General features: G+C 32.9%; 2 protein-coding genes across 3 annotated transcripts; one reads left to right on the forward strand and one right to left on the reverse strand.

Annotated features, from left to right (window-relative positions):
- On the reverse strand, positions 1–20,810 carry LOC145641595 (uncharacterized). 2 transcript variants are annotated; one of them, XM_081692448.1, is made up of 14 exons: positions 20,690–20,765; positions 17,568–17,720; positions 16,661–16,778; positions 16,306–16,406; positions 11,210–11,465; positions 7,395–7,577; positions 4,488–4,580; positions 3,441–3,623; positions 2,790–2,892; positions 2,507–2,689; positions 1,886–2,415; positions 1,329–1,759; positions 596–799; positions 1–427 (listed from the first exon to the last, which is right to left on the reverse strand). In XM_081692448.1, the coding sequence occupies exons 4-13, from the start codon at positions 16,317–16,319 to the stop codon at positions 637–639; spliced, it is 2,139 nt and encodes a 712-aa protein (XP_081548574.1). In that variant the 5' UTR covers positions 16,320–16,406; positions 16,661–16,778; positions 17,568–17,720; positions 20,690–20,765; the 3' UTR covers positions 1–427; positions 596–636. The 2 variants fall into 2 exon arrangements, with proteins under 2 accessions (XP_081548574.1, XP_081548575.1); XM_081692449.1 differs by lacking the exon at positions 17,568–17,720 and having other exon boundaries at positions 20,690–20,810.
- Positions 20,765–26,253, forward strand: LOC145641596 (uncharacterized). Its single transcript, XM_081692450.1, has 6 exons — positions 20,765–21,477; positions 23,183–23,383; positions 23,484–23,583; positions 24,718–24,924; positions 25,038–25,100; positions 25,683–26,253. The coding sequence occupies exons 1-6, from the start codon at positions 20,891–20,893 to the stop codon at positions 25,803–25,805; spliced, it is 1,281 nt and encodes a 426-aa protein (XP_081548576.1). The 5' UTR covers positions 20,765–20,890; the 3' UTR covers positions 25,806–26,253.
- The last annotated feature ends 32 nt before the right edge of the window (positions 26,254–26,285 follow it).

Consider the following 26,285-nt stretch of genomic DNA (forward strand, 5'->3'; position numbering starts at 1 on the left):
TTTTCAAAATACAATCACTAAATGTATACTTTTTTTTTTTTTTTCGTGTCAAATACATGCTCTTTAAAGGTTTTGGGGTATTTTGGTCATACAGTTCCAATTTGGTCTTTCTAAGATTTCAATTCCGGTAAGTTGTTGATGACATTCAGAGAATTCAGTTAAGCAAAAACCATGTATTTTTGCCTACAAGTTTTTGCTAAAGCATCTGAATAAGGTTAAATTGAATAAAACGGAAACATATAGAATGTCTCGAGCTCAGCGAGCATCTATAACTAAGAGGTTCTTACAACATGTTCTGAACTATTTGCTGCAAATGCAACTACTTCTAAACAGCTACAGCTTCTATCCCTCATATTAGCGATCACTGGCTTTCTTCTCTTATATAGTCATCATATTAGTCACAGAATCACAGCAACAAACCCTACTCCTGTAAATTCACCAAGTAAGTTGTTAAAATGACAATTTCACATATATGCCGACCATACAGCAATTATCAACAAAACTCGGGAAAGGGAGGGAGGGGGAAGGGAGAGGTTAGTCGAAAAAGTTACATGCATCATAAAGATGAGAGTGGTGTATTTGTTCCTTTCAATACCTTCATATTGTTGCAATTCCTTTCCACACCCCTTGCTGCACCTATTTAAATACTGATTTCCACTTCCCCTTTTTCTGTGACTTCAAACATGCCCGAAGAGGAGGAAATTCCTTCTTATTAAGCGTTATAACAGGTTCTGGAGGACGGCTTAGAGGGGGGAACTCACTGTCATCTGCCAGTTGCAATGGCTGCACAGGGACCACCCTACATTTCCAAAACAAAGGGATGAAGGATTAGACAAATCAGAATATGATTATATGAAGCAGCTGCAAAACTTTGGCAGGGGTAGACGATAAAAAGACTGGTAAATAAAATTCGTTAAATTAAGAAGAAAACTGACAAGGGGTCTGAGCTACACATGGCGGAGGAGAGTGTATTAAAAAACTCACAAGGCTTTTGAGGTTGTTATTGTCTCACCCCTTCTCCAGTGTGAGAAAATTCACACACACGCCCCCCCCCCCCCCCCTTTCCCCCAACACACACACACACAAACATATATACATGACAACAGCAGCAAAGCCTTAGTCCCAAAATGATTTGGGGTCGGCTAACATGAATCATCATAAGGAACCCGTAAGGGACATAACAATTTAATCAGTTGAAAAAATTTGAAAAAAAGGTGTGCAAAGCAAGAAAAAGAAAGAGCATCCAAGTAAAAATCAAGAGAGTTTTAAAAGAGAACTAAGAATCAAATTGAATGTGCAAAAGCAACAAGGGCATAAGAAACTCGTACATTTTTTCCTCGCTCTTAGATAAATCCTGGTCTTCAAGTACTGTCACAGTTGTTGGGTCACTCACAAGGTCCAAAATAGCCGAAACATCGGAATCTGACTGCTTCCCTGCTTCTGACAGTGACAGAGATCTCGGAGATGAATGTTTGAAGCTATCAAACTCAATGCTATCCAATGACACTGATGTCTCTTTGACCTGCTTAGTCTCCGGGGGATTCGATTGGTTGACTTTAATAGGTATGGGCTTACTTCCAGGAAGAATAGGGAAATCTTCAATCGAAAAATTAAAGGCATTTGTGTTTACTTCCACACCAGATGACAGATTAGCCTTTGTAGAGGTGCAAGATGGAGAGTCCACAGATTCAACCTCTTTTCCCTTTTCCTGTTCCTCATTTCTTGCTTCTACATTAAAATGCCTTCGCATGAGATGCTCCTAGTATCAATCAAAATTAGTACTCTGAAAAAATATTTATTTATTTATTTATTTTTTTTGGGGGGGGTGTTTACAAAAAAGACTTGCAACAAAATAGATAAACCCAAAATGAAAGAGAAATATTACAAGATTAGGAATATATGTCCCTGTTCCCCTTGATTTCCGCTCCTCTGTAACATATGTGGCATTTGTCTGTGGGTAACTTATCAGATTCCGCTCCTCTGTAACATATGCAGCATTTGTCTGTGTGAAACTTGTCAGTAAATTAACAGAAGGTGGACTTATGTTGATGTTACTATACAAGCTCTGATCAAATTGCACAGTATGACCCATCTCCATACACTGATTATTCCAGACCGTACAATGTGCTGATGCTTCAGGGAGTACAGGATACATCACACCATAATCAAGAAACCACAGAGCATAATGTATTCCTGAAAGAAGATGATCATGATCACTGTCGCCAGTGAAGACATTAGAACCATACTTGTCCACAGGAACTGTGACATCTGCTCGTCTTCCATTTCCATTCCTCTCCAACGTATCCTTGAAAAACTTTTCAAGCCCACATTCAATATTTTGTGATGGTAACATCAAAATGTCGCCCAACTTTTTAGTACCATAAGAGAGAGCAGCTTTGATACGATGAAAGTTACCTAATAAAAGTATCATGAAGATTATTGTTAAATAAACAGAACATTTAAAAAATAGTTTTGAAGAGTTTTGGTGTTTAAAGCATTGTAATACCCTTGTTAACACTGCGGCCTAAATTGTTCTCATCTCTAAGAGGATCTAAAATGTTGAGAAACTTTACAGGAAATACAGAATTCTTGGTTCCAACAATTCCCATAGAAGATAAGATTGCTTCTCTAGAACTCCTTAGAAAATTATCAGTCAACAATAAATCATCGCAGTCATGTGGTGCTTGCACTGTGAGACAAAGGCACAAAAAACTTTTTAGCAAAAAAGAATAATCAAATTACAGCAGAGCATCAAAGACAAAATTAGCAGGTGTAGATGGAGTAATTACCCACTATATCTGGAAGAGATGATATTAAGACAAGACCATTAATATCAACGCAATATCTGGTCCAATCAAATGTGCTATAGTATTCTAAAAATTTATACAAGACCTGCAACCAGTACAAAATTCCTGAGTTTCTCAATGATATCACCTTCCAAATAAAATATAAATTATTTTAGCCAATTTCATTTTATCCAATATATATAAATAACATCAATGAAATGTTATAAACATCATTTCATAATATTATTAGATCCATAAAATTAAGTCAATTTAGGCTCTGTTCTCTACTTCTCCTCACCTTAAAAAAAATAATATGTAGTAAAAATAATTTTAGTTCAGTAAAATTAAGTTCAGTTCTGTACAAAATAATTTCAGTTCAATAAATACAATATTTAATCATTAAGAATCAATAATTTTAAAGAACAAATATAATAGAGAATCAATAAAAATAATTTAAGTTCAGCAAAAATAATTTTAGTTCAATATAAATAATTCGAATACAGCAAAAACAAGGTAAAGTGAACAGGACATATCTAACTCAAATGCCTCTTTATGATACCAATAGAATTTTTACTAAATTCAATTGAATATATTTATTTGTATATGGCTATAACAACTATTGAAGATTGTGACATTTTAACTTGAAAAACTTACTGCTAAAGGACAAGTCAATGAAGAATGAAAAAGATTGATAACATGCAAGACCATAGTCTCCAAAGCATATGTAGATATTAGACCATGGAATCCACCAAGGATCCGACTCTCATAATAGCACCATGCTTTGATGAGAATCACACTGCGCTTGAAGAAATGATCTTTGCCAATAAACCGGTCAACCTGGTCAATATTCAAATAGAGTATTCAGATAAAAGGAGGTGAAAAACATACATACAAAGCAATTAGATGTAAGCATCTTAACCATCACTTCAGGTGCAAGGAAGAAGAAAAGTAGTGGTACAGGACTACTGGAATGAGAATAATTTTCAAGCAGGATATCCTTTCAGAAATTAATGATAATGAAACTCCCATTACTAAAATAATGACACAAAGATATACTTCCTCCGTTTCTTTTGGTTGACACGTTTCTTTTGTCACATTTGCCAATGCACAAATTAAATCATTAATATCTTTAATTATCAATAAGAAAAAATTATAAAAAGTTGATATTTTGAAAATATACATTGTGACGAATATAACAAGATCCCACTTGACTATATAACATGGTCAAAGTGAGGTGTGTGAATAGTGCTAAAGCCAAAACGTGTCAACTAATAAAAAACGGAGGTAGTACATACTAACAATCAGAAAAAGCAGTATAATGCAAAGCATTCCCAGAATGCATACAGTGAAAAGGGGAACAAAAGATGAAATCTAAAAAAGTAAAAATTGTACATTAAGATCAATATGTGTGAGCACTTATCTTATAATCTCACTTGACGATTCTGAGAAAGTCATTCTTAATGATACAAATGTTACAAAAAGCCAATATTGAAGAATGCAAGAAATATAAGATTAAGGATCCCAAACTTAAGTTGTTCAAGAAAGTAGAATGATCCTCAAAGGACTCAAATCCTAAAAATCAGGGTGGTTATAGAGGGAAAACTTACTAAACAAGATAAGGTCACGAAAAACACAGCGCAGGTAAAGATGTATATAAAACAAAAAGGAAAAAAAAATTAAGATTTAGATCTCCAACTTAACCTGTTCAAGAAAGTACAGTGAACAAAGCCCAGTTGTTTGATTGAAGGATATGTCTACACAAATTCCACCCACAGTGCATTTAACAATTTTCACCTGCAACCATCATAAGAGTTGCAAATGTTAAATACAAATATCAATTCAATTCTCATTTTAAAATAAGTAACTTTCTTTAAAATGCAAGAATAACAGTATGCATTAAGGGAAGTAGCATGACTAAACAACTAGCCTCCTTACCTACATAATAGCTTTTGCAAGTGGAATATAGGAAAGGGGTCTTGATTTGGATAAAGTTCCAAACATTTTAAGGTATAAGAGGGCTTAAGTCAATTTTGGACATTGGTGTATATATATACATATGTATATATGTATATGTATATATATATATATATATATATATATACACACACACACACACACTCCGTTGACACGTTTCTTTAGTCATGTTTGTCAATGCACAAATTCAACCATTAATATCTTGAAAACATTATGATAATTTGATATTTTGAAAATATTTATTGTGACGAATCTAACAAGATCCCACATAACTATATTTTTCATTTCGTATAAAGCACAAAATACGGTCAAAGAGGAATGTGTGAATAGTGCTAATTGTCAACTTAAAATAAACGGAGGTAGTATAATATAGATAAATGGTTCTTGAATAAGAAAATACACTAAAAAAAAAAAAGTGTAAATACTATCACTAAAATAACAAACCGTTAGCATCATATGTTGACGTGTTTCAGTTACTTAAAGAAAATTTTCCTGCACTAATTTTTTTTCTATCCCAACCCTTACTTTGCTCCTATTCTGATTTATTGAATTGAGTTGAACTGATTGGAATGGAGGTGAAATGAAATGAATATTTTATGAGATAAGGAAATTAGGAACTGAACTGATTGGAGCTAAACTGAACTAAGCTGAAATTTTGTACTGGAATCTTCTCTATGCACTCTTTTAGGGAGAAGAAAAATAAAATCCTTATTTTCTACTTTCTTTACTTCATTTGACCGAGACTCATGACTCATTGAAGTCCTTATTGAAAATGAAAGTCTTCATTACTATGGACTATGGAGTAACTCATTTTTTTTCCTTATTTATGTCGCTAATTGTTTAACCTTCTCAAACACCTTGCATTATACTCCTCTCTCTCTCTGGCACCCAGCACCCAGCACCCTACAACAGAGTTTCTTCCGGTCATTATCGTTCCAGAAAAGCCGATAGTTTGTGCAAAGATAGTTGCTGCCAATTATTTGTTCTCTATAGATTTTTACATGTTTTGGATTTTTTTGAGATATGGAATTTCTTTGCATATTGGAATTATTTGTATGAATTTGCTTGATTTCTGATTGATTTGTTTTTTTATTAGTTTTTTAAGAGGAGAGCGATAGAGAGAAAAATAAGTTGGACCCATGTGGGTAAGAGAGATAGAGAGGAAAAAATGTCAAAAACATAAAGTGTTGCAACTAATTAAAAATTTCCAAAATAGGAAAGTATAACAACTAAAAAGAAACGGATGAAGTATTAAGTGGAGCATATGAAGGCAAGGAATTATGAAAATTATTTTTCTGTTAGCCTCCCCTATAGATTTAGTATGAAGATTGAACTAATTTTCATGAGATGAGATGTTATTTGGATCTGTGGTTTCTACTTTGTCCAGCTGAAGGTTAGGGAGGACTCATGTGAATTCTTTTTTTATTTCTTATCAACAGAAGGTGTGGAGCAGCAAGAAATTGAAATTGTCCATACCCAAGCTTATTTTCATGTTTTTTTTTTTAATTAATTTTTGGAGTCCATATTCAAAATTTTGGATATGTTTTTTAAGTTTTTGTATGGAGTTTGTAATACTTGTATAATTAAAACGTATTGTAAAACCGTGCATGTCAGGCTAATCTAGCAAGTTAATACATGAATCTCCAAAAAAAAAATTAATAGCTAATATGCTAAAAAAAATCACCACAAATGAGCTATTGTCATAGGCTCATAGCAAATATTAAGGAATTGTCATAGGCTCATAGCAAATATAAAGGAACCATAAAGACTTAATAAAATGGAACCATATCTACAGCTTATGCTTTTAGAAAAAGTAAATGATTTCATCAAAATCACCAACAAGGCCCCTTGTAAAACTCTAAGCTTTGAAATAAAAGGCATATATAGTAGAGGTCTATACTCCCTCCATCCCTTTTTGTTTGCTCCATTGGGGGAGGATTACTTCTTTAATTTTTGGTTGAAAGTGATTGACTAATTGATGAGAGAGAAAAGTGGTGGGGGTTATAGTAGTGGTTGTAAGAGTGAAGGTGTGTCTTTACAATCAAAAGTAGTATGGAGAAAACTCAAAGGATAGACTAAAAAGTAAAATTGTGCAAATATTAAGGGACATAAAGAGTATAACACAATATACATTAATGAGAGTGCTAAATGATGACAAAAATTGTCATTTATACCATCACTTAACTCTCACCATATCGCATCATTTATCAAATAAAAAATTACAATATACTAAACGCTAAAAAATAATGCGAAGTTTCATATAAACAACCTCAGTGGTGACTTGGGAAATAAAGGTCACTGTTGGCTAAGTGCAAGAATAAGGATGCAAATATATCTCATTATCCCTAATTATACCTTTGATAAGATCCATAATGATACTACTGTATGTATCTTTTCTTGTAGCAAGACCACAAATGTTGCTTTAATAATCCTCTTATATAAACATCACATATTTACCCCAAGGCTTCCATCCCCCAAATCTAGTCCATATAAAAAGAAAAAACAAATATAAAGAGGGTAAAGATTACCATTTTGTTATGAGGGCTTACAGGTACAAAAACAAAGAGCATAAAAGACCTTTTATTACTTCTTTAGTGAAATGTAAAATTACAAAAGACAAACCTAGAGACAAACCTGCGCAGGGACACAAAGCACATCCTCAACTTGAATTCTAGTGCTTCTCTTCTCTTCATTTTCTAGGAGATGGCAGATCTCCGCAGCTAAATCTTGGCCAGTATTGGAATAACTAACTGCAGTCAAGTCGATGTCTCCATGTGGAAGGTAGGTCTTAAGAGGCACGGATCCAAAAGGGAAAACCTGGAAAAATTCAAAACAAAGCATATTCAGCAAGCTCCATTTGATTAAACAATTTTCAAGACTATGACAAAAGAAAAAGCCAAATTTGGGAAGAGAAAAGGCAAAGACTCCCTCCATCTCCAATAAAGTCGTACTTGCCTTTTGCACTAGTTTTTAGGAAGGTGAACACAAAAAAAACAAGACATTGAGGGGTTAGGGTTTGGTTGATTAATGGGTTTTAATTGATTAAAGTGGATTAAAAACATAAGATACTGGGGTATGGTTGCTTAAAAGTGAATACAGCAATAGCATTAAAAAAACGTATGAGACTATTATATAGGGGCAGTTGTTTTGGATAATTGAGACTCCTACTTGGAACAGGACTATATCAAATCATGCTAAGTTTTGCATTTTTACCGATTTACACTATGTATAGACTCAACTTTGACTATTTTCTATGATTTATAATTAAGAGAAAACATAGTCATGTGGAAGTTGTTAGATTCATCTCAATTTATGGTGAGTTGCTGACAAAAATATAGCCTTCTACGAAGTATAAATTTTACTTACTAGTAATTACAAATATCAATGGTTAAAGTTATGCATTGGCAACTTGGAAAGCATGAAAATATAAGTGCTGTATCTAAAATATGAGAAAGAATAACAATAATACTCCCTCCGTATTTAAATAAATGAAATCACAATTATAAAAAGGTTAGTTGAATTTATTAAAGTAATAGATAGTAGGGTTTAAGTTTGAGCAGAGTGAAGAAAGTAAGGGGTTTGTGGCCTTGTGGGGACCATCAATTAGTAAAACATTTATAAATTTTTTTTTTAAAAAAAAAAAAAAGAGTATTATTTACAAAAAATAGAGAGAGTTACTTAACAAAGAAACATTTTATTTAATTAAACACGGTCGAAAAAAGAAAATGTTTCATTTATTTAAACACAAAGGGAGTACCAACAATAACAACAAAACCTTAGTACCAAAATGATTTGGGATCGGCTAACATAAATCATCATAAGGAACCGTCCGATACAGAATAGGATTGAAAAGAATATTATGACCTTGGCCTAATATGCCATAAATAAAACCACATTTTGGATTTTGATAATCCCCCAATAAAATCATCTTTGCACATCATCTTCCAAAAACCTATATTATAGTTGTAGAGTCGTTTAAACGAGAGCCCTCCAAAACCCCAATGCTCAACTCTCATGCATTTAAGTTTTTTTTAAAAAAAAATAACAACCAATCCCACTACTTTATTTTTTTTTTTTTATCATTTAAAAAAAAAATTATAAAAAAAAATCAATAACTACCCATTCACTATTTCTTTTTTGTTTTTCTTTTTTGTTTTTTTATTATGGGACTACTACTAACATTTCACTTTATGTGTGTTTTTTTTGTTACGTTGTATAACATATGACATGCATTAGCACGAGTATACAGTTCCTTTATCAACAATTCACTATATCACTCAAAATCCCCAACATTTCACTTTTTTTTAAACGCTACGTACTAACATTTCACTTTGTTTTATGAGTATTTATTTTTATACATAGTATAATATATGTCATGCATTAGCACGAGTATACAGTTCCTTTATCAACATTTCACTATATTAGTCTAAATCCCCAACCCTTCAATTATATGCATTTTTTTAAGGACTACCCTCCAAACATTTTCCACTTCTTTAATCATCAAAAACAAAAAAAAATGTACGTTTTTGTGCAACTGGCCTCAGCGAATAACTACTTACAACAAAACAAAGTATGTAACTCCTAGAGCAGGACACTAACCCATATGACACTAACTGAGTAACACGAGTAACCCCTATAACACTGAAAAAGTAAACCCCATAATAGCATTGCGTGGCCTGACATAAAAGAATAAGACTCTGTTTTTTTAGCTTCAAAGCAAAGCATAGAATATCATATTTCAGCATAGCACATCAGGTGTCAGCACATTATTAATACGATTATTATTAGTACTCGGTACAACATAGCTAATTAGGGTTCAACAGAACCGACAAGTCCAAAACCGACCATTACAGCTCAAGTCTAAATTACAACATCAAATCAACTTTCCACATTTTAAATATATTTTTTCTTATATATCCCGTGCATTTTGCATGGGTACACTCTAGTAGGATAAAAATGCTCAGTAACTTGTTTAATAGGTTAAGGAAGGACATGTGTCACTACGATTTGTTAGGATTTTTAAATTTAAATTTTAACATATTTATTTCTTTTTTAAAAAAAAAAACCTCCCCCCTTCCTCGTTCAGCACCCGCACCTCAAGCAACCCGCAACCCCTACACTCAACCATCGTTCCAACTTCACCAACAACAATCGCACACAATCAGCAGCGGTGGCCACTACCAATTACCAAACCACACCAACACATCAGGTCATAGCAATTTAGGCCCCAAAAACAAAGCAAATCGCAGGTTCTGCATATTCCACTCCAATATCCGACCACCCCTTCCCCTTCCAATTCTGGCAGCCCCATCTATCTCCACCCCGACCGGATACCACTCCCTCTCCTTCGCAGCCCAAACCCGCTACCTCTCTTTCCTTCGCAGCCAGACCTGCCCACCTCTTTCTCCTTCTCATCCCACACTTTCCCACCTCTCTCTCTTCTGCTCAGCCTAAACCTAACCAGGTCACCACCCAGACCCAACCACCAAGCCACCACCCTTTATGGTGAGGTCGTGACGGTGTGGGGATAGGTGGGAGGTTCACGAGAATGGGTGGATTTTTTTTTTTTTTTTTTTTTTGTAAATTAAAATCAATTTTTTTTATTAAAATCATTATTTAAAAATAAGAAAATTGTAAAATAAAATATAAAAAATCAACCAATTACAAAGTGACGCGCGTGATACTAACCCATTTTCGCCCCATTTATGGAAGATCATGTGCAAAGGTCGTTTTATTGGGAGATTATCAAAAGGTGGTTTTATTTATGGCGGACCGAGCAAAGGTCGTAATATTCCTGTCAATTATTCCATACAGAAAAATGGGACAAAACAAGACAATCGATTGAAAAGGAAGTTTCAAAAAAGGTGTGTAAAATGAGAAAAAGAAATAGCATCCTAAATATTAAAAGAGTTTTAAAATAATACCAAGACTAAAATTTAAAAAAAGCTTCGCCAATCTGCTCTCCTATTTTTCCCCATACCCCACATTTTCTCTCACTCATACAAAATAAAAACAGAATTGAAAGACGTGGGACCCGTGTGATTTTTTGGTGAGGAAGTTCACAGCATGAACTTCTTTACAAATCTTCATGAATTTTTTTCGTGATTATTCACCATAGGGATACAATTCTTCTCAAAAATTTTACTTCATGAGAAGAAAATCCTCACCGTTGGGAGGGCTCTAAAAGAGGGCTTTATTCCAAAAACTAACCCTAACATAAAAATTTAAATAAACCACTCCTTACTTTATAACCTCTTCAATTACGAAGTGACTAATAGTATCAAATGAACAAGAAGCAAAGAGAGAGTAGAGATTTGTCCATACCAACCAACAAAACAGAACAAGGTTCAAGGAACAAAGAGTTTTATATTTAAAAGTTGACAAATAAATAGATATTAGATATACACACAAACATATATATGAATTTGAGATAGAAATGATGTTCTCACCTTAATTTCAAAAACATCTTCAATAAGCTTCTGAAGATATTCAATGATCTCTTTCCTCCTATTCTCAGATTCAGCATTAGGTTGGATAACGGACAAAATCTGCTGAGCCGTCCTGTCACCAACCTCCCATCTTCTAACATCAATTTGCAAAGGATTCACGTTGCAGTTAGAGCTTGATGAAGATGTGAATGATGATGGATGAGGTGAGCGTAAATTTTGGATATCCATCATCTCCAGAAAACTGCGAACTTTATCCCTAAAAAGAAATCAAAGATTTATCAAACATAAAAACACCAGAAATCAAATGCATAGCCAATGTACAGAAAAGCAAATAAAGAATAATACTGAGAATCGCTAAATACGGAAGAAATGAATGGGAGATAGCAACTAAAGCAGTAATCAGCCCTCTAATTTAATTTAGAAAAGCAAAACTGCAAATGAAAATTAACAGCTTAACCTTAGAAGGAACTCTGGTGATTTTTGTTCAGAATGGTGAAATGAGTTCCAAAGTTCTGTTTTTTAATTTAAGATATCCCCATCCCTGCCCCTTTTCTCGCAACGTTAAAACTATTGATTAGATCTCTACTCTAAGATTTGAAAATCTGAGAGATAACCTCCAAAAAAATTAAAGAGAGCAAAACAGAATTCGAAAAGAAGTAAAAAAAAAAGCATTTGACTCCGGGAGACATCCGTAAATTGTCTACTTAAGTGACACGTGGTGAAAATGTCAGTATACGGGAATTGGGGAAAGAAAAAATGCGGAAAGAAATCAGGAAAATCAAAATTGATGTAGTCTCACTGAACGGTTATAATGGAGTCGGGTCAAACCAAATGCAGAACATAAGAGTCAACAGTTTCACCTTTTGCAAAAACAATTATGCAATCTTACGGAAAGGAAGGTAACTCCATAATGAAGTGTAAAAACTGACACAAAAGACAAAACTTTAATGGTAGGTTGCATGATTCATGTAAATCAAATATTAAGCAACGGAAAACAAATTACTTTCAAAATCAATTCAATACTCTTGCTCCATACAGTTATTTTCATAAATGCAATCTTATTTGTATTGAAAAAAAAAACGGATTACTTACAACCTTAATCAACCCATAGATACATAAAGCTGCATCTATTAGGATACGCTGCTACATTAATGCTTAAAATAATAGACGTCATATTCAAATTCACTTACTTTTTCCACAACAAACCCCAAAACAACCTTTCAGCCAAAGCAGTGTACATCAAGACCTCCCCAAACCCCAAATTAGGCATGTAGCATGATCCTCACCTTTTGATGGTGGCCAGGTGGTATTATTTCCATATATGATTTCAGATTTTCTGTTGAAACTTAAAAGGCCATTAATGTTGCTGACTCAGACTAATTTTCAATACCATGAACTTTACAAGGGAAAATGGAAAAAAAAATAATTGGTTAGGCAAATAGTTAAGACACCCAATTTAATATACATCCCAAGTACATCAAATTTCTTTAGCACAAACTGGTATCAAAGGCACAGCTGACACACCTATGAGTTTCCAACATGAAAGTATCAAGAAAATTTTCAATATATTATTTAAAATATGAACTGTTAAAAATCATACTATACACTATCTCACAACTTTTTTATGATGCACCCAAGCACTTAATCTTCACTAATTATTGGTGTCCTCGACCTAATACAAAACTCTTCTTTACTCTATGTAAGAACAACAAAAGCTTCACTAAATTACTATATAAAAACATCAGTTCATTCCAATATATATGTAATAATACCCCATCATATATAATTGAATTGTGACACTATCGTATACACTTCTTTTCATTGCATACATTTTATAAGTTGTGAATTTACATCAGAACAGAGTTCACAAAGATCTTGTTTAACATAGTGCTCATGTTGAAATGATCACTAAAAGCAATGTCATATACAACTAACATCACTATTATAACATAGGTGATGCAAATAATGAAAATATATTACCAGTTGACTCAAATTTCCTATACATTCAGAATTACATATAAGACAAAATAATACAAGGGCTAATTAGTCCATAGAAGATAAGGGCTTATAAAAGGCCGATAAGTTCAAATAAGATTAGGCTAATAAATTCCAATAAGGTGTAATAAGGCCCGATAATGTCTAGTAAGTTTCATTAAGATAAAAATAAGGACTCATAAGTTCAGATAAGATAAGATAACATAAAATCAGGGCCAATAATACTCCCTCCGTTACATATTACTCGCAACAAAGGAATATTTTATGTCTCACAAATAATACCCCTTTGTTGCGAGTAATATGTAACGGAGAGAGTATAAAATAATTGAAACCAATGCAAAGAGAACACTAACTAGTTCTGTCATTTTAAGAGGATGAACATTTAAGTCACCAGCTCGTCCATTTAAAAGTATTTGATAAACATTCTTTCTTTTTTTTTTTTTTTTTTTTTGCGCATTCAAATTTTTCACATTATGTGCAACAATTGAATTTTTATATCCCACAAAATATACTCAATTGTTGCACATAATGTGAAACGGAGGCAATAGTATAATATGGAAAGAAAATTTCAAAGAGAAATAAAATATTGATCCCTATTCTTAACTTTTAACACAAGCTACAATTAAGCAAGAAGGTGAATCAAAATAATCAAATTATTAAGAGAGGCAATAGAAGCAAGAATTTTAGACATGCTTCCCCAAAAAAATCCGGTTCTTCACGACTGATAACATTCCATAGATCAATCAATAAAAAAAATTCTCATATAAGTACCAAAGGTAGTGTAAGTTATTATAGAATTTGCCTTTATATTTAAAGTACCACTTACATTCATTGTTAACAACTAATACTTTGGGAAAAAAAAAAAAAAAAAAAAAAAAAAAAAAAAAAAAAAAAAAAAACTATTGACTATGAGCCAATACTATGACTACGTAGATATCCTACAGCTCAATAAAAGTCCTTCATTCACAGGTACATAACCCAAACAAGTCACAACATACTTTTAGTAACTACTATACTAGAAATATATACTCTCTGGCAATCCATTGGTTCATACTATCCTAACATCTGTAAGCAAGAAATCTTTAAACATTATCAATCTCAATACCAAACAGCTCAAGAATATGATATCTAACAATTTATGCTAACTCAATTGTCTTTAACTAAATGACATCCAATAATGACCACTAAATCTGAGGCCAGACAAGGCGTCATAGCCAATTCTTTACAACTATAATGGGGCTTTGATGCACTTGGATGGAAAATGTCAGTATAGATTAGGGCATAGCTTTGTCTGAACCCCACTTGACTATTCATGATTGGTAGATACAATCATACATGATAACTTATACGAGTAACATTTCCACCTCTAAACTGATGTACATAATATTAGGGATATTCTCACAGTGCTCTTCATAAGACAAACCTTTTCACCTTCCAGATATTAACAGCTACATGTCTAAGCAACAAGGAGACTATATAAATATAAACTACTATTCCAAAAAAAACCTATGAAAAATATTCCAAATTTATATTCTAAGTCCACAGCTTATTAAAAACTCGATTAAAGAACAACAATACCACCCATCATCTACCTTGACTTAAAATTGTGACTTGAAATCCATCAAAGCCTTAATCCCATAAGTGGGGTCGGCTACATGAACCAAATTTTATTATTGTGTGTAGTCATCGACATAATTTTCCTCCTCCATCCCTTATGATCTAATGTCTCATCCTCATGCAAATAGCATACTTTGAATTGTAACTTGAAAGGTCTGGATAAAATAGCATACTTCAACTATGCAACATACCCCACTCTCCAACCTTCTTTGTATTCAAGCAAGAAATAAGAAAATTGCACTGTGAACTTCGTGTAGTAGGAGGAATTGTAGAGCAGAGAGAATAGCAATAACCTCTTTACTCTTTATATCTAGAGGAATGGGTTTTTTTTTTTTTTGGTATAAAAAAAAAAAAAAAGAGATGATCATTACAATGTTCATGGCAGAGTATACCATTAGGGACGACTACGAAAAGTCTAAAACCCTTTTTTACACAGCATGGGTATTCCAGCAAAATTTGGGCACAATGAGTTGAACATGAAAATGTATTACACTAGGATATTGTAGAAAAATTTATCAAAGTAGGATCATTTTAGCCAATAATTTAAACAAGTTGGCTTTCCTCTAGTGCACCCCAGAAGATTAAAAACAGAAGTACAAGAAAATCTACAGAAATGTTAATCTTTTGTGACTAAAATCTACAAACAGCTGACCACCTGTCAAAGACTAGTGTGAATAGCAGCAGTCAGACAAAGCATCCCTTCTTCGACTTAAAACAAAGGTACACATTATAGGAGTCACCAACTTAGTCCACCCTTGTCTATGCATTTTTCATGAAATTTCTGAGAAAAATCAAAGCCATAAGAAGCTCTACACAAGGGCATAAAAGCAAGCAGAGATAAAAGGATTTTCTTACAACACCATGGTAACGCATAAGAATCGTTTATATCAGTTTGTTCCATGATGATACATTATTCCAAAGTTCACTATATCTGAAATCCCATTATTATTGCAATAGCTTCCAAGTTTCTTCAAAGTCCTAGGATAAAATTATATGGATTCTCTTATAAGAATTTAGAATAATCAGACAAACAGGCATTACGGATCAAATATCAAGAAGTCTAACTTGGTATTGCCTGGAAGCTGGAAAGCAATAGCAACAGCTATGAAAAAATAATTCACAACCTACTCCTGTTAAAGTAGTCCTAGCTGGTACAATTTTACACTATGCACCAATTTGCACATTCCAAAGTGTGATTCTCAAAGTTAATACGGGTCTCACTCAACAGTGAAGACATACAGCACTACACACACACACACGCACGCACGATAAATAAACTGATTTAACGAAGTCTGACCACGATGAAAGTCCTTAAATCAGCTTGAAACAAACCCGAGCACAATGGCCAAAAACAGAACACAATAACCAGAACAGAACAAAACAGAAGATAACACAGCATGCTAAAAATTACAAACAACAAAACAATAACCAGAATTGAGGCAGTATAACAAATAACAACATACAGTATAAGGGGTGATACTAACCAGGAGTTAGACATTGGTTACTACAGTATAATGGAGCAACTGAAAGGCAATGCTAGAGATTCTGATGCCCAAGCCTCAACAATTTCTCTCACTTTATGTTGCTGAAACAGAGTACACACAAACAAAATATCAAAATCCCACTCTAATAATAATAATAATAATAAATTCATAAATAAATTGTCATAAAAATCAAAAAATTTAAAACAATTAGACAAAAAATCTTAATTTGCAATGTGGGTACTTCAAAAATTTAACATCAGTCATATGGATATTTCGAAAAAAAAAACAATAATCATAATTAGGCATATAAGTATAACAAAAAAATAAATTAAAATAGAAAGAAATTGGTGATTACCCATAGAAAACCCTAAGTCTTTGCAGTGGTGAAAGTCCAGAGAATGAAAAACCTTCCACATTTGAAGGTGCCCTTGTCCTTGTAATTGGGTAATAAGGAAATTGCTCCTTCAGCATCTCTTCAAAGAACACAACACCAAAAATGGAGATATCCCATGAAATATGAAACCCATCATCATAATATAAATAATAACAACCATAAATACAAATTAAAATTATGACGATTGTGAAATCAGAAAAGCATGGGAAATAGTGTATCATGTTTAATAAATGGGATTTTTTATTTTTCAAAATTAGGGAAGAAAATAAAAATACAAAATTTTTATCCCTCAAGATCATGTAAATCGGGTAGCAGATTCTTTAATTAGCTATATTTTGGAAAGATATTGGCCCAGAAAGAGCAATTGAGTGTAATGAATTCCAAAGAAACGCTGAAATCTTCCATAATTAGATGTAGTTTCCAGTTTTAATACCCATAGTATTAAACAGGAAACAAACCCAACTGCCTAAATTAAAAACAATGGAAAAGAGAGAAAAATTTAGGCAAGAATATTCAAGGGTTCTTCTCTAATCTATGTTGTTGGGTTTAGAGGTGGTATGCACTATGTGTTTAGGTTTCTCTCTCCCCTATTTTTTTCTTCTACCTAGAATTCGATTAATAATAAGGTTTTGGTGTTTGGATTTTTTTTTTTTTTAACAAAGATTGTGTTTGGTATTTGGTTTATAATATTGACATAATAGGGTGCGGAATGACTACTCCTTCTATACACATGTTCGGTTAAGCGCATAGTAACTAAACTACCCCTACTAATTCTATACACGTGTTCGGTAGCACATAATCACTGTATTTTAGTAATCAATAGTGGTAAGCAAAAAACGTTGAATCAGCGAAAAATCTGCAGATTTACCGGTAACCATCAAGAGTAATAAAGGCCCTTGATTCAAAATATTAGCATGTGTGACGTTGTAATGACGTGTTTCTTTCCACTCACGAGCTTGCTTGCTCATAGTCATTAAATTGGTCAACAATTTTGACGAGATACGTTGCATCAGTGAAAAATCTGCAGATTTCCTGGAAACCACCAGAATTAATAAAGGCATTTGATTCACAGGGTAGTCATGTGTTAACGTATTAATTTCTATTCATATGTTTGGTCAGTCGTAGTCATTAAATTAGTCATCAAAACCAGTAAATAGCGTTACATCGGCGAAAATTATGCTTCCTACCGGGAACTGCCCAAGTAACATTAAGCCTCAAAACTTCAATTCAAGTCTTTAAAAAAACAACAATGTTTATGATATATGTGAGGGCATTTTGTTGATTTATTAAGTTTTTCAGATTTACACTTTGTGAGTTATAATCTAATTTGAAATATATCTACAAAGTAATTAACTATTATAATTTCAAACCATATAAATTGAATTGATCGTGGTTGTTCAAATCAAACCTTGATTTTATCACTAAGGTTTCAAGTTAAACAAGAGCATATAGGGATTAATTTAAACATGAACAATTTCAGTATATCACATATGAAACCATTAGTGTAACATTGAAATCCAACCAAAGGTATCATTTTAAATTTAAATGGTTTCATAAGATTGTAATAAAAAAAAATGAAAAGGTAATTAATGGCAAAATAGATCAGACAAAAGGTATACACTTGATAAATTTACCTGTAGATCAGATGAAAATAGGAAAATAAGGTACCAGCGTTGAATGTTGACAAAGCAAATTCGTAAAATATTGAGGCTTTTTGCTTGAAGTGAGAGAAGAGCAAAAAAAAAAAAAAAAAAAAAAAAAAAAAAAAAAAAAAAAATGAGGAATGAAGGAATATGCAAAAAGTTGAAGTAGATGGCAAAGTTATTCAAATTACATTTTGTGTACCCTAAAAAAATATCTTTTTTTTTGTTGTTGAAATATGTACCCTAAAAAATATCTAAATTAATATAATTTACAGAAAACATTCTTCATTTATTAAAAATCGTTCTTAATAGAGTATATATGCCATGTGGGACCCTCCTTATATATACATATACCACATCATCAAGCAAAACATATGTAGAATAAAAAAAAAAATGCTTCTAGTAGGATTTGAATTTGAGACCAATATTGCAAGATAATATTAGTATTGTTACAAATAAAAAACATATAGCAATAATATAGTTTTGGTCAGTTGTATTTTTACCTTTCATATGTAATAGAATAATATTTTATTCATTAGATATACTACCTCCGGTCCAAATTACTTGCAACTTTGGAATATTTTATATCTCACAAATAATACCCCAAAGTTGCGAGTAATTTGGACCGGAGGTAGTATACAAAAATCACTAGAACAATTTATTATTACTCAAAAAGATATAAAACAATCAAGTTGAAATATATAGAGTTTATAACATTATAAAAAATGCAGAGTATATATTATGACATTCAAATTAGCAATCACTGCAACAAGGTCATTAACTAGTGCAATATTAATTTGTCAAATATACTTCGTATTTTTTAATTATAATTATAATCCGTGATTAGAAAATTATTAATAACCCCTTGTCTGGTTTGTAATGAGAATTGATTCGGAATAAGTATTAAGGTTACATAATTGTTCTTATCAATTTTCTTTCCTTTTGTTCTCATTAATGAAAACTTGGTATCGCTCTTGTCCCAAAAAAAAAAAAAAAAAAAAAAAAAAAAAAAAAAAAAAAAAAGGAAAAAAGGAAAACTTGGTATCTCCGTGCTCCATCCCACCCCTTAGTAATAAAACCATGGGAATAGGCCCATTCTATCCCCAATCCCATCTTAAATTTTCTTTTCGACGAAGACAACATAAAAAAAAAAAATTTGCACATAACATGTCAAAAAATATTTATTATATATGACTTGAAATCTAGTACAATGGCAAAGGGTCAATTTCAAATGCACATATCTCTCAATCTAGAAGTGAACTTGAGGTGATTCAATTTGGAGGTTATAGCTTGTTTTAAAAGCTTTCCTACGATAGGTCATATGCCCAATTCAAAGTTAGGTCATTTTACTAAAGACTGTCTAAACTAGAATTGACGCGTGCCCAATAGCACGTCCGTGCCTAAAACCAGCACGCCCGTGCTTCATCGAGAGATCAGCCAAGAGTGTTTTGTTTCCTAATTTCGAGTATGCTTTATATATGACGGTTACTAATGATATTCCTTGGGGAATAATATAGGGTTTCCTTATGTTATATAAGAAGCCGTTGGGTAGACAATTAGAAGTGCTATATATTGATTAATTAGCCTAGTCAATTCAAGCTGTTATGTAACTCCACTTTTGAGAGATTTTGTGAGAAATGGAGTGTTGTATCTCATTTTGTTATCTCTCTTGTTTATCCTCCAGAAAGCTAATAAGAATATACTATCCCTTAACTTGTGGGCGTAGATCTTGTTGACCAAACCACGTATATCTGTGTGTACGTTCATCTTATCTATTTTCTACTTCATTTCTCAAATTTATGTTTTATACATTGATGTCTAGATTCCGCGCATATCAACACACATAACCTAAATCAATCGATCCTCATCTATTTCCTAACAATATTCACAATAAAAACTTTAGTAGGGGATTCACAATGAAGGTATGGAAAGATATTTTCAAATAAATTTAAAAGTAGAAAGTTAAAAATCATAGCAAATTAACAATGACAAGTTCAGTTGTTTATACCAAAATATTAAGGAGTACATAGTATCTCTTATATGAAGTATATATAAAAAAAATCATTTTTTTTAACGTTTGGATACACATTTTAAAAATAAATAAATAAAAAGAATTTTACTAGGGATATAAATCATAAAGAAAAAACCTTTTTTAAAAATATAAAACTTGAAAATTTTGAAATCATTACATTGGCATAATTCGATAATTTATACCAAAGTATTTTACATCATTGCTTTATATATTTTTTCCCCTAACTTTTTTTTATATGTCACTTTAAAAATTACTTACTATTTTTGTATAAGTTAAAAGAAAAAAAAAAGGAAAGACTTTTATGGATAAAATTACCTGTTTTTGTTTGTTGCCATGTCTCAAAAATGTGTGCTTCCAATTTTCACAATTATCCAACCAACAAACCAAACCCCCTCCAAAAATCCAAATAACAAAACCCAGAAAAAAAATATTCAACTAACCAAACCAATTTCTTAAAAACACAAATATTTATATAATCTCCCGCCAAAAATTCTCAAAAATTCGTTATCTTCAAAAATGCAAAGTTTCTCACTTTCACCCTTTATCTTCAATCTTCCAAAACCCCAAATTCCACCCTCTTTTATCCCCAAATCTCATTCATCAATTCAATCCTCCGATTACGAAACCGAAAGGGGTCTCCAATTCCAAGTGGGTGATTCCTTCTTTCGACACGAAAGCTTCATTGGCCGAGACCTCGGAGTCCTTTCTGCCGCCCACTACAAGCGTTCGAACCCCGAATTACGGGTTCTTGATGCAATGTGTGGATGTGGGGTGCGGTCGCTTCGGTATTTAGCCGAATCGGGTGCCGATTTTGTGTTAGTTAATGACGCAAATGAGGAAAACAGGGGATTGATAATGGATAATTTGTCTCAAATTCCTAAAGATTTAGAGGGTAAAAAGAAATGGGTAATTACCCATTTAGATGCTAATAGAGTGATGAGTGAGTGTTATCTTCAAAGGGATTTTTTCGATTTTATTGATGTTGACTCATTTGGTAGTGAAACAAGCTTCTTGAGATCGGCTTTTAATGCTATTAAAATGGATGGTTTGGTTTATGTTACTTCAACTGATGGCTACTCGGCTGGAGGACATCGTCCCCATAAGTGAGTACATCTAATTTTTATATCTTCAATTATTGAGATTTTGGTATTTGGTTGTGTTTAAAATGTGTGTGTAATGCCCACCAACTGTTTGTGAAAATGGTCCTTGTGGTTTTATATACTTGTATTTGCATGATTATTGTATACCAACTATACCCATTTGGATTGTAGCTCAGTTGGTCATTTAGATGTTTTTGACTGATGCTATTTTGTATGCATTACCTTTTTGAAAAATGAACTATTTACTATTGACATTGATTCATGTTTGGGTGTTAGATTGTCGATTAGTTTAGCTGGTTAAAGTCGGAACTAGATGAAATCTCGTATGATTAACAGGATAAGGGTGGAGGTAAGTTAGCTATCAAAGAGAGCCTATAGGCCAAAAATTGTGGGTCATGTTCATTGAATTTGTGTACTTACAATTGAATTTGTTGAGTTTGGAAAGTACATTGAATAGTCAAGCCTAGCTAGGCCCCTTCCTTTGTGTAAAATTCCATAATTTTGAATCTTGAGAAGGATATGTTGATGGTTAGATTCTTATAATGATGTTTAATTAGACAATTAAGTATGAAGGTGATAGATTGTTCGAATTGTGCATGAACTTGATGAATTTGTTAGGCAAAATTGCATTATACACAATAGGCGTAATCATTTATAATCACGTAAAATTCAACTTTGTAATGAATTTGAAGTGACTAGATATATATATATACCATAAATATATATTGGGATCTTTTGTAAATCAAAATAAATATTTATTTAATTTATTAGAAACAAGAATGATTATTGATTGTGGCATTTTGGAAATGGATAGAGAATATAGTACAAAAGATGAGTAAGAAAGCAAACGATAAAAGAATGATACTTTGTACTCGATAAGCTTATGTTAGACTATTCAAATTATAATTTTAAGATATAAAATATTTTGTAAAAGGGAACTATACTGTTATAAATAATGAAAAGGGCATTTAGCTAAATTTGTCATTTTCCATAATTTCACGTGAATCATCATGTTTATGTCCCTTTCATTTCTTAGGCCTCATCCAGTCTATTTTCCACATCTTAATAGTTAATATATCAAGAAATGAAAAGAAAAGAAGATTTGGACATGTTTGGTCTATCAGATATAAATCTTTGGAACTGCTAATATATCAAGAAAAAGAAAAGAAAAGAAAAGAAGATTTGGACATCTTTGGCCCAACAGATGTTATAATTAATTGCTTGAATGTGTATGAGTGGTTGGGCTAATAGTAGTTATAGCTCTAGTATTTTGCATTGTAAGTGTAAATTAGAAACTTACTAAAGAATGTTGTAATTTGACAAATGGCTAGCTATCTGAGTGAGTAATACAAGTAGAATATTAAGTTGTGTTTTGATGATTTGTCTCTACATTATGGATCTTATAATTATGAAGAATCATGTCAATGCAACAATTATGTTTAAATTGAGGTATACATAGTAAATCGATAGCTTCATATGAGCTTTTATTTACTCTCTATATCATATAAATATGATCAATTTGATGAGTACAGTACATACAATCATTCAGCTAAACAAGTTTGAGGCTTTGTATGTCTTGAAGTAAAATCTCGAAATAGAGTGGGGTTATAATAATCTATTGGAACCTACTTGAACGTGTTATGATAAATTGAAAAATGAACTTAATATCTTTTATCTGAACCTTATAGTGTTGTTTTTTGCCTATTAGTTCTCTAGCTTCTTATGGGGCTTATATTAGGCCAATGCCTTATCCAAACGAGATTGGCTTAAGAATGCTAATAGGAGGTGCAGTTCGTGAAGCGTGTGTGATGGGATACCATGTCACTCCTCTCTTTTCATACTACTCTTACCATGGACCTGTGTTTCGAGTTATGTTACGAGTTAACCGTGGGAGGCTAATTGACATGAGGTGATACTTGTTAGAACTGTGATACTTTTAGCTTATGCTGTTGGCCATTTAATATCGTATTCTAGAGAGCTAAATTGGTGGCTTTAACTTCTGATGGCAGACATTATGGATTCATAAGCTACTGTCGTGATTGTGGAAACTCTCAGACATTTACCTGGCAAGAGCTTGGAAAGATCTGTTGCTCCAACTGCAGCACTAAGGTATGGATTTCTCATCAATTCATTTATTTAGCCAAAGAATAAAGCTGCTAAAAAACGATATGCTCTTCTGAATACACCTGAAATGGGCATTTTGTATGATCACAAATTATAATTTTTGTATGAAGAGACCAACCAAACATGATAATAAATGGGGATAATATGTCGAAACAGTATCGGATTCTTAATATTATTGTTATTATTATAGAAATACGGAATATGGAGTATTATTTATGGTCTGTGAATTTAAGAAGTTTGATGAAATGGTCCATTATTGCTTTGTACAATTGGTACTGATGTTTATGGTGCTTACTTAAACTTGAATGATTCCATATTTTGCTTGATATCTTGTTGAGAGTAGTGTTCTTTGTTCCTCGCTTTTCACGTGTTATTGTAATGAATGCAATCAGTCCCATATTGACCCCATCACTTATCTGGCTACTGATGAGCAGCTTTCTGGACCATTGTTTTGATTTGTTATTTAATAGCAGAAAGTAATGATCTAAACTGAACAAATTTGATCTAAAATCATACATAGCCTATTATTTTGAGTTAGAAAGAGTGTTAGGTAAACCATATCAAATTATCAACTTACTTGTACTAGTCAATAATCAGACGACGGTTTGTTGGATATTATTATCCCACTCAACTCTGAATATAAGTGAAACCCTCAAACCTACTCTACAAGCCTAAGGGCCTAAACAAAATCTACTCGTCTACTGAATTCTTCGTAGCGCGTGACTTACATGTGCCAATATTCACATATGTGATGGCATGTGACATACATAGAGGCGCATAACATGCTTACATGCATGCCCTGTCTTTAGGGCTTTATTCATTAAAGTTTTGAACACACCCTCGCATAGAGTCATAGGATTGAATTTTCAGAAGAAAAAAAAAAAACATTGTACATTTGTGCTGTATTTATACTAGTTTCAATGTTTCATGCCCGATGTGAGCAACGCCTCTACCACACTTGGGTAATGTACATACATATGCCCATGGGCCATGTGAAATGCACACACTGCCCAAGTGTATTATGGCATGTACACGAAAAGTAAATTACTTCTCCGTCTGCACTGCCATGAAAGGTGAACCACAATAGTGGAGTAATATAAATTTCTCGTCTGCTGTCAGCTGCCTTCTGGTGGTTCACTTGTTGTCTCAGGGCCCCTTTGGACTGGACCACTCCACGATGGTGCCTACCTTGCACAGTTATTAGATCTGGCTCAACAATGGGGATGGATAGGTAATGGCATGGGCCTCGAGTTGGAGAAAGTCATTAATCTGATGATTGGTGAAAGCGATCCAAAATTACCATCAGGCTATATCAAAATAGATCAGGTAAGGTATTCAAATTTCTCCTGACATATTTGCAATATGACAACTCTTCACTTTGAATCATTTGTTTGTAACTCTGCTTACTAACTTATCTTGTTTTGTATATTACTTACCAGATAGCTAAACGTGCAAAAGTAAATTCTCCGTCCCTCAGAAGTTTGATAAGCACCCTGCAGAAGGTATAGTTTCTGATATGCTGCTTATACTCAACTGTAATTTGTTAACGACAGAAAAGCTTTGTATCAGTGAGATTTTAACTTGGTATTATAATGGACTTGAACCTGAAGTAAACTAAATTCTCGGCCTGGTTCCTCAGTATGATGGCTTTTGTGCCTCCTGTGAACCAACAGAAGTTGCCATCTTAGTAAAATACTAGGTTAAAATCCCGTGCAATGCACGGTTGTTAACTATTTTTGACAATAATATTACAAAATACTACATAAAGTATATAAAAGATATTCAAAAATATTTTATTTGGGTATATATGAAATATAATTGTTAAAGTGGAAAGAAAATATCATAAGGTATAAATAGTTTACTTATAAATTTTGCAAAAAAAAAAAAAAAAAAAAAAAAAAAAAAAAAAAAAAGGTCATGACAAGTGTCATGGAAGGATTTGCTTTTAGTATAGGTTTATAGAAGATTTGATGCATCTGGCTTTAGCTGCATTAAATTTGACTTCATATGCAAAACTAAGCGTCAACTAACTTGTTATATACGACAAATCTGATGTCTTGGAGGTATGGTGTATTCTTTTGCAGGAGGGTTATGCTGCAAGTAGATCCCATATTGTATCTAACGCAATCAAGACAAATTGTCCAATGACTACTTGCATTAGTATTGCAAAGGACCTTAACAATTCGGCAACTACAACCCATGCATGAAGCAGACCGAAGTTAGAAGTTCTTATTGATCCATAATAAGACATGCAGTTGGGAGTTCCAACAAGAAGAAAAGCAAGATGCTGTAGCTTGGCAAATCTCAGGCAACACATCTTGATTCAGTGGACAGCCGGACGGCAGACAATTCTGATCCAGTTGTGGCATAAAACGGAGGAGGGATTGGATTAACTGAGGACTCGCACAGAGCTGACTTTAAATACAAACTCTTTATCTTCAATAGGTACAAGGGAATGCACGACAGCACGAGAGGGTGACAGTTTCAGCTCCATTGTTCGGATGTTTATTTGTCCTTGTAAATGTACATGTAATTGAACTGACAGACAGCAAATTTTGTCTAAAAAATTATTTTTAAGGCTTAAGCACCAGATAGAAAATTTCACCTATGCATAAATCCTCGCTCATTGGATCATAATTGTGATAAATTTTGTTGGTAATATGAACAATTGGTCTGTCTTTGGTTGA

This window comes from Chenopodium album, chromosome 8 (assembly GCF_948465745.1).
Source record: "Chenopodium album chromosome 8, dcCheAlbu1.1, whole genome shotgun sequence".
NCBI classification, from domain to species: Eukaryota; Viridiplantae; Streptophyta; class Magnoliopsida; order Caryophyllales; family Amaranthaceae; genus Chenopodium; species Chenopodium album.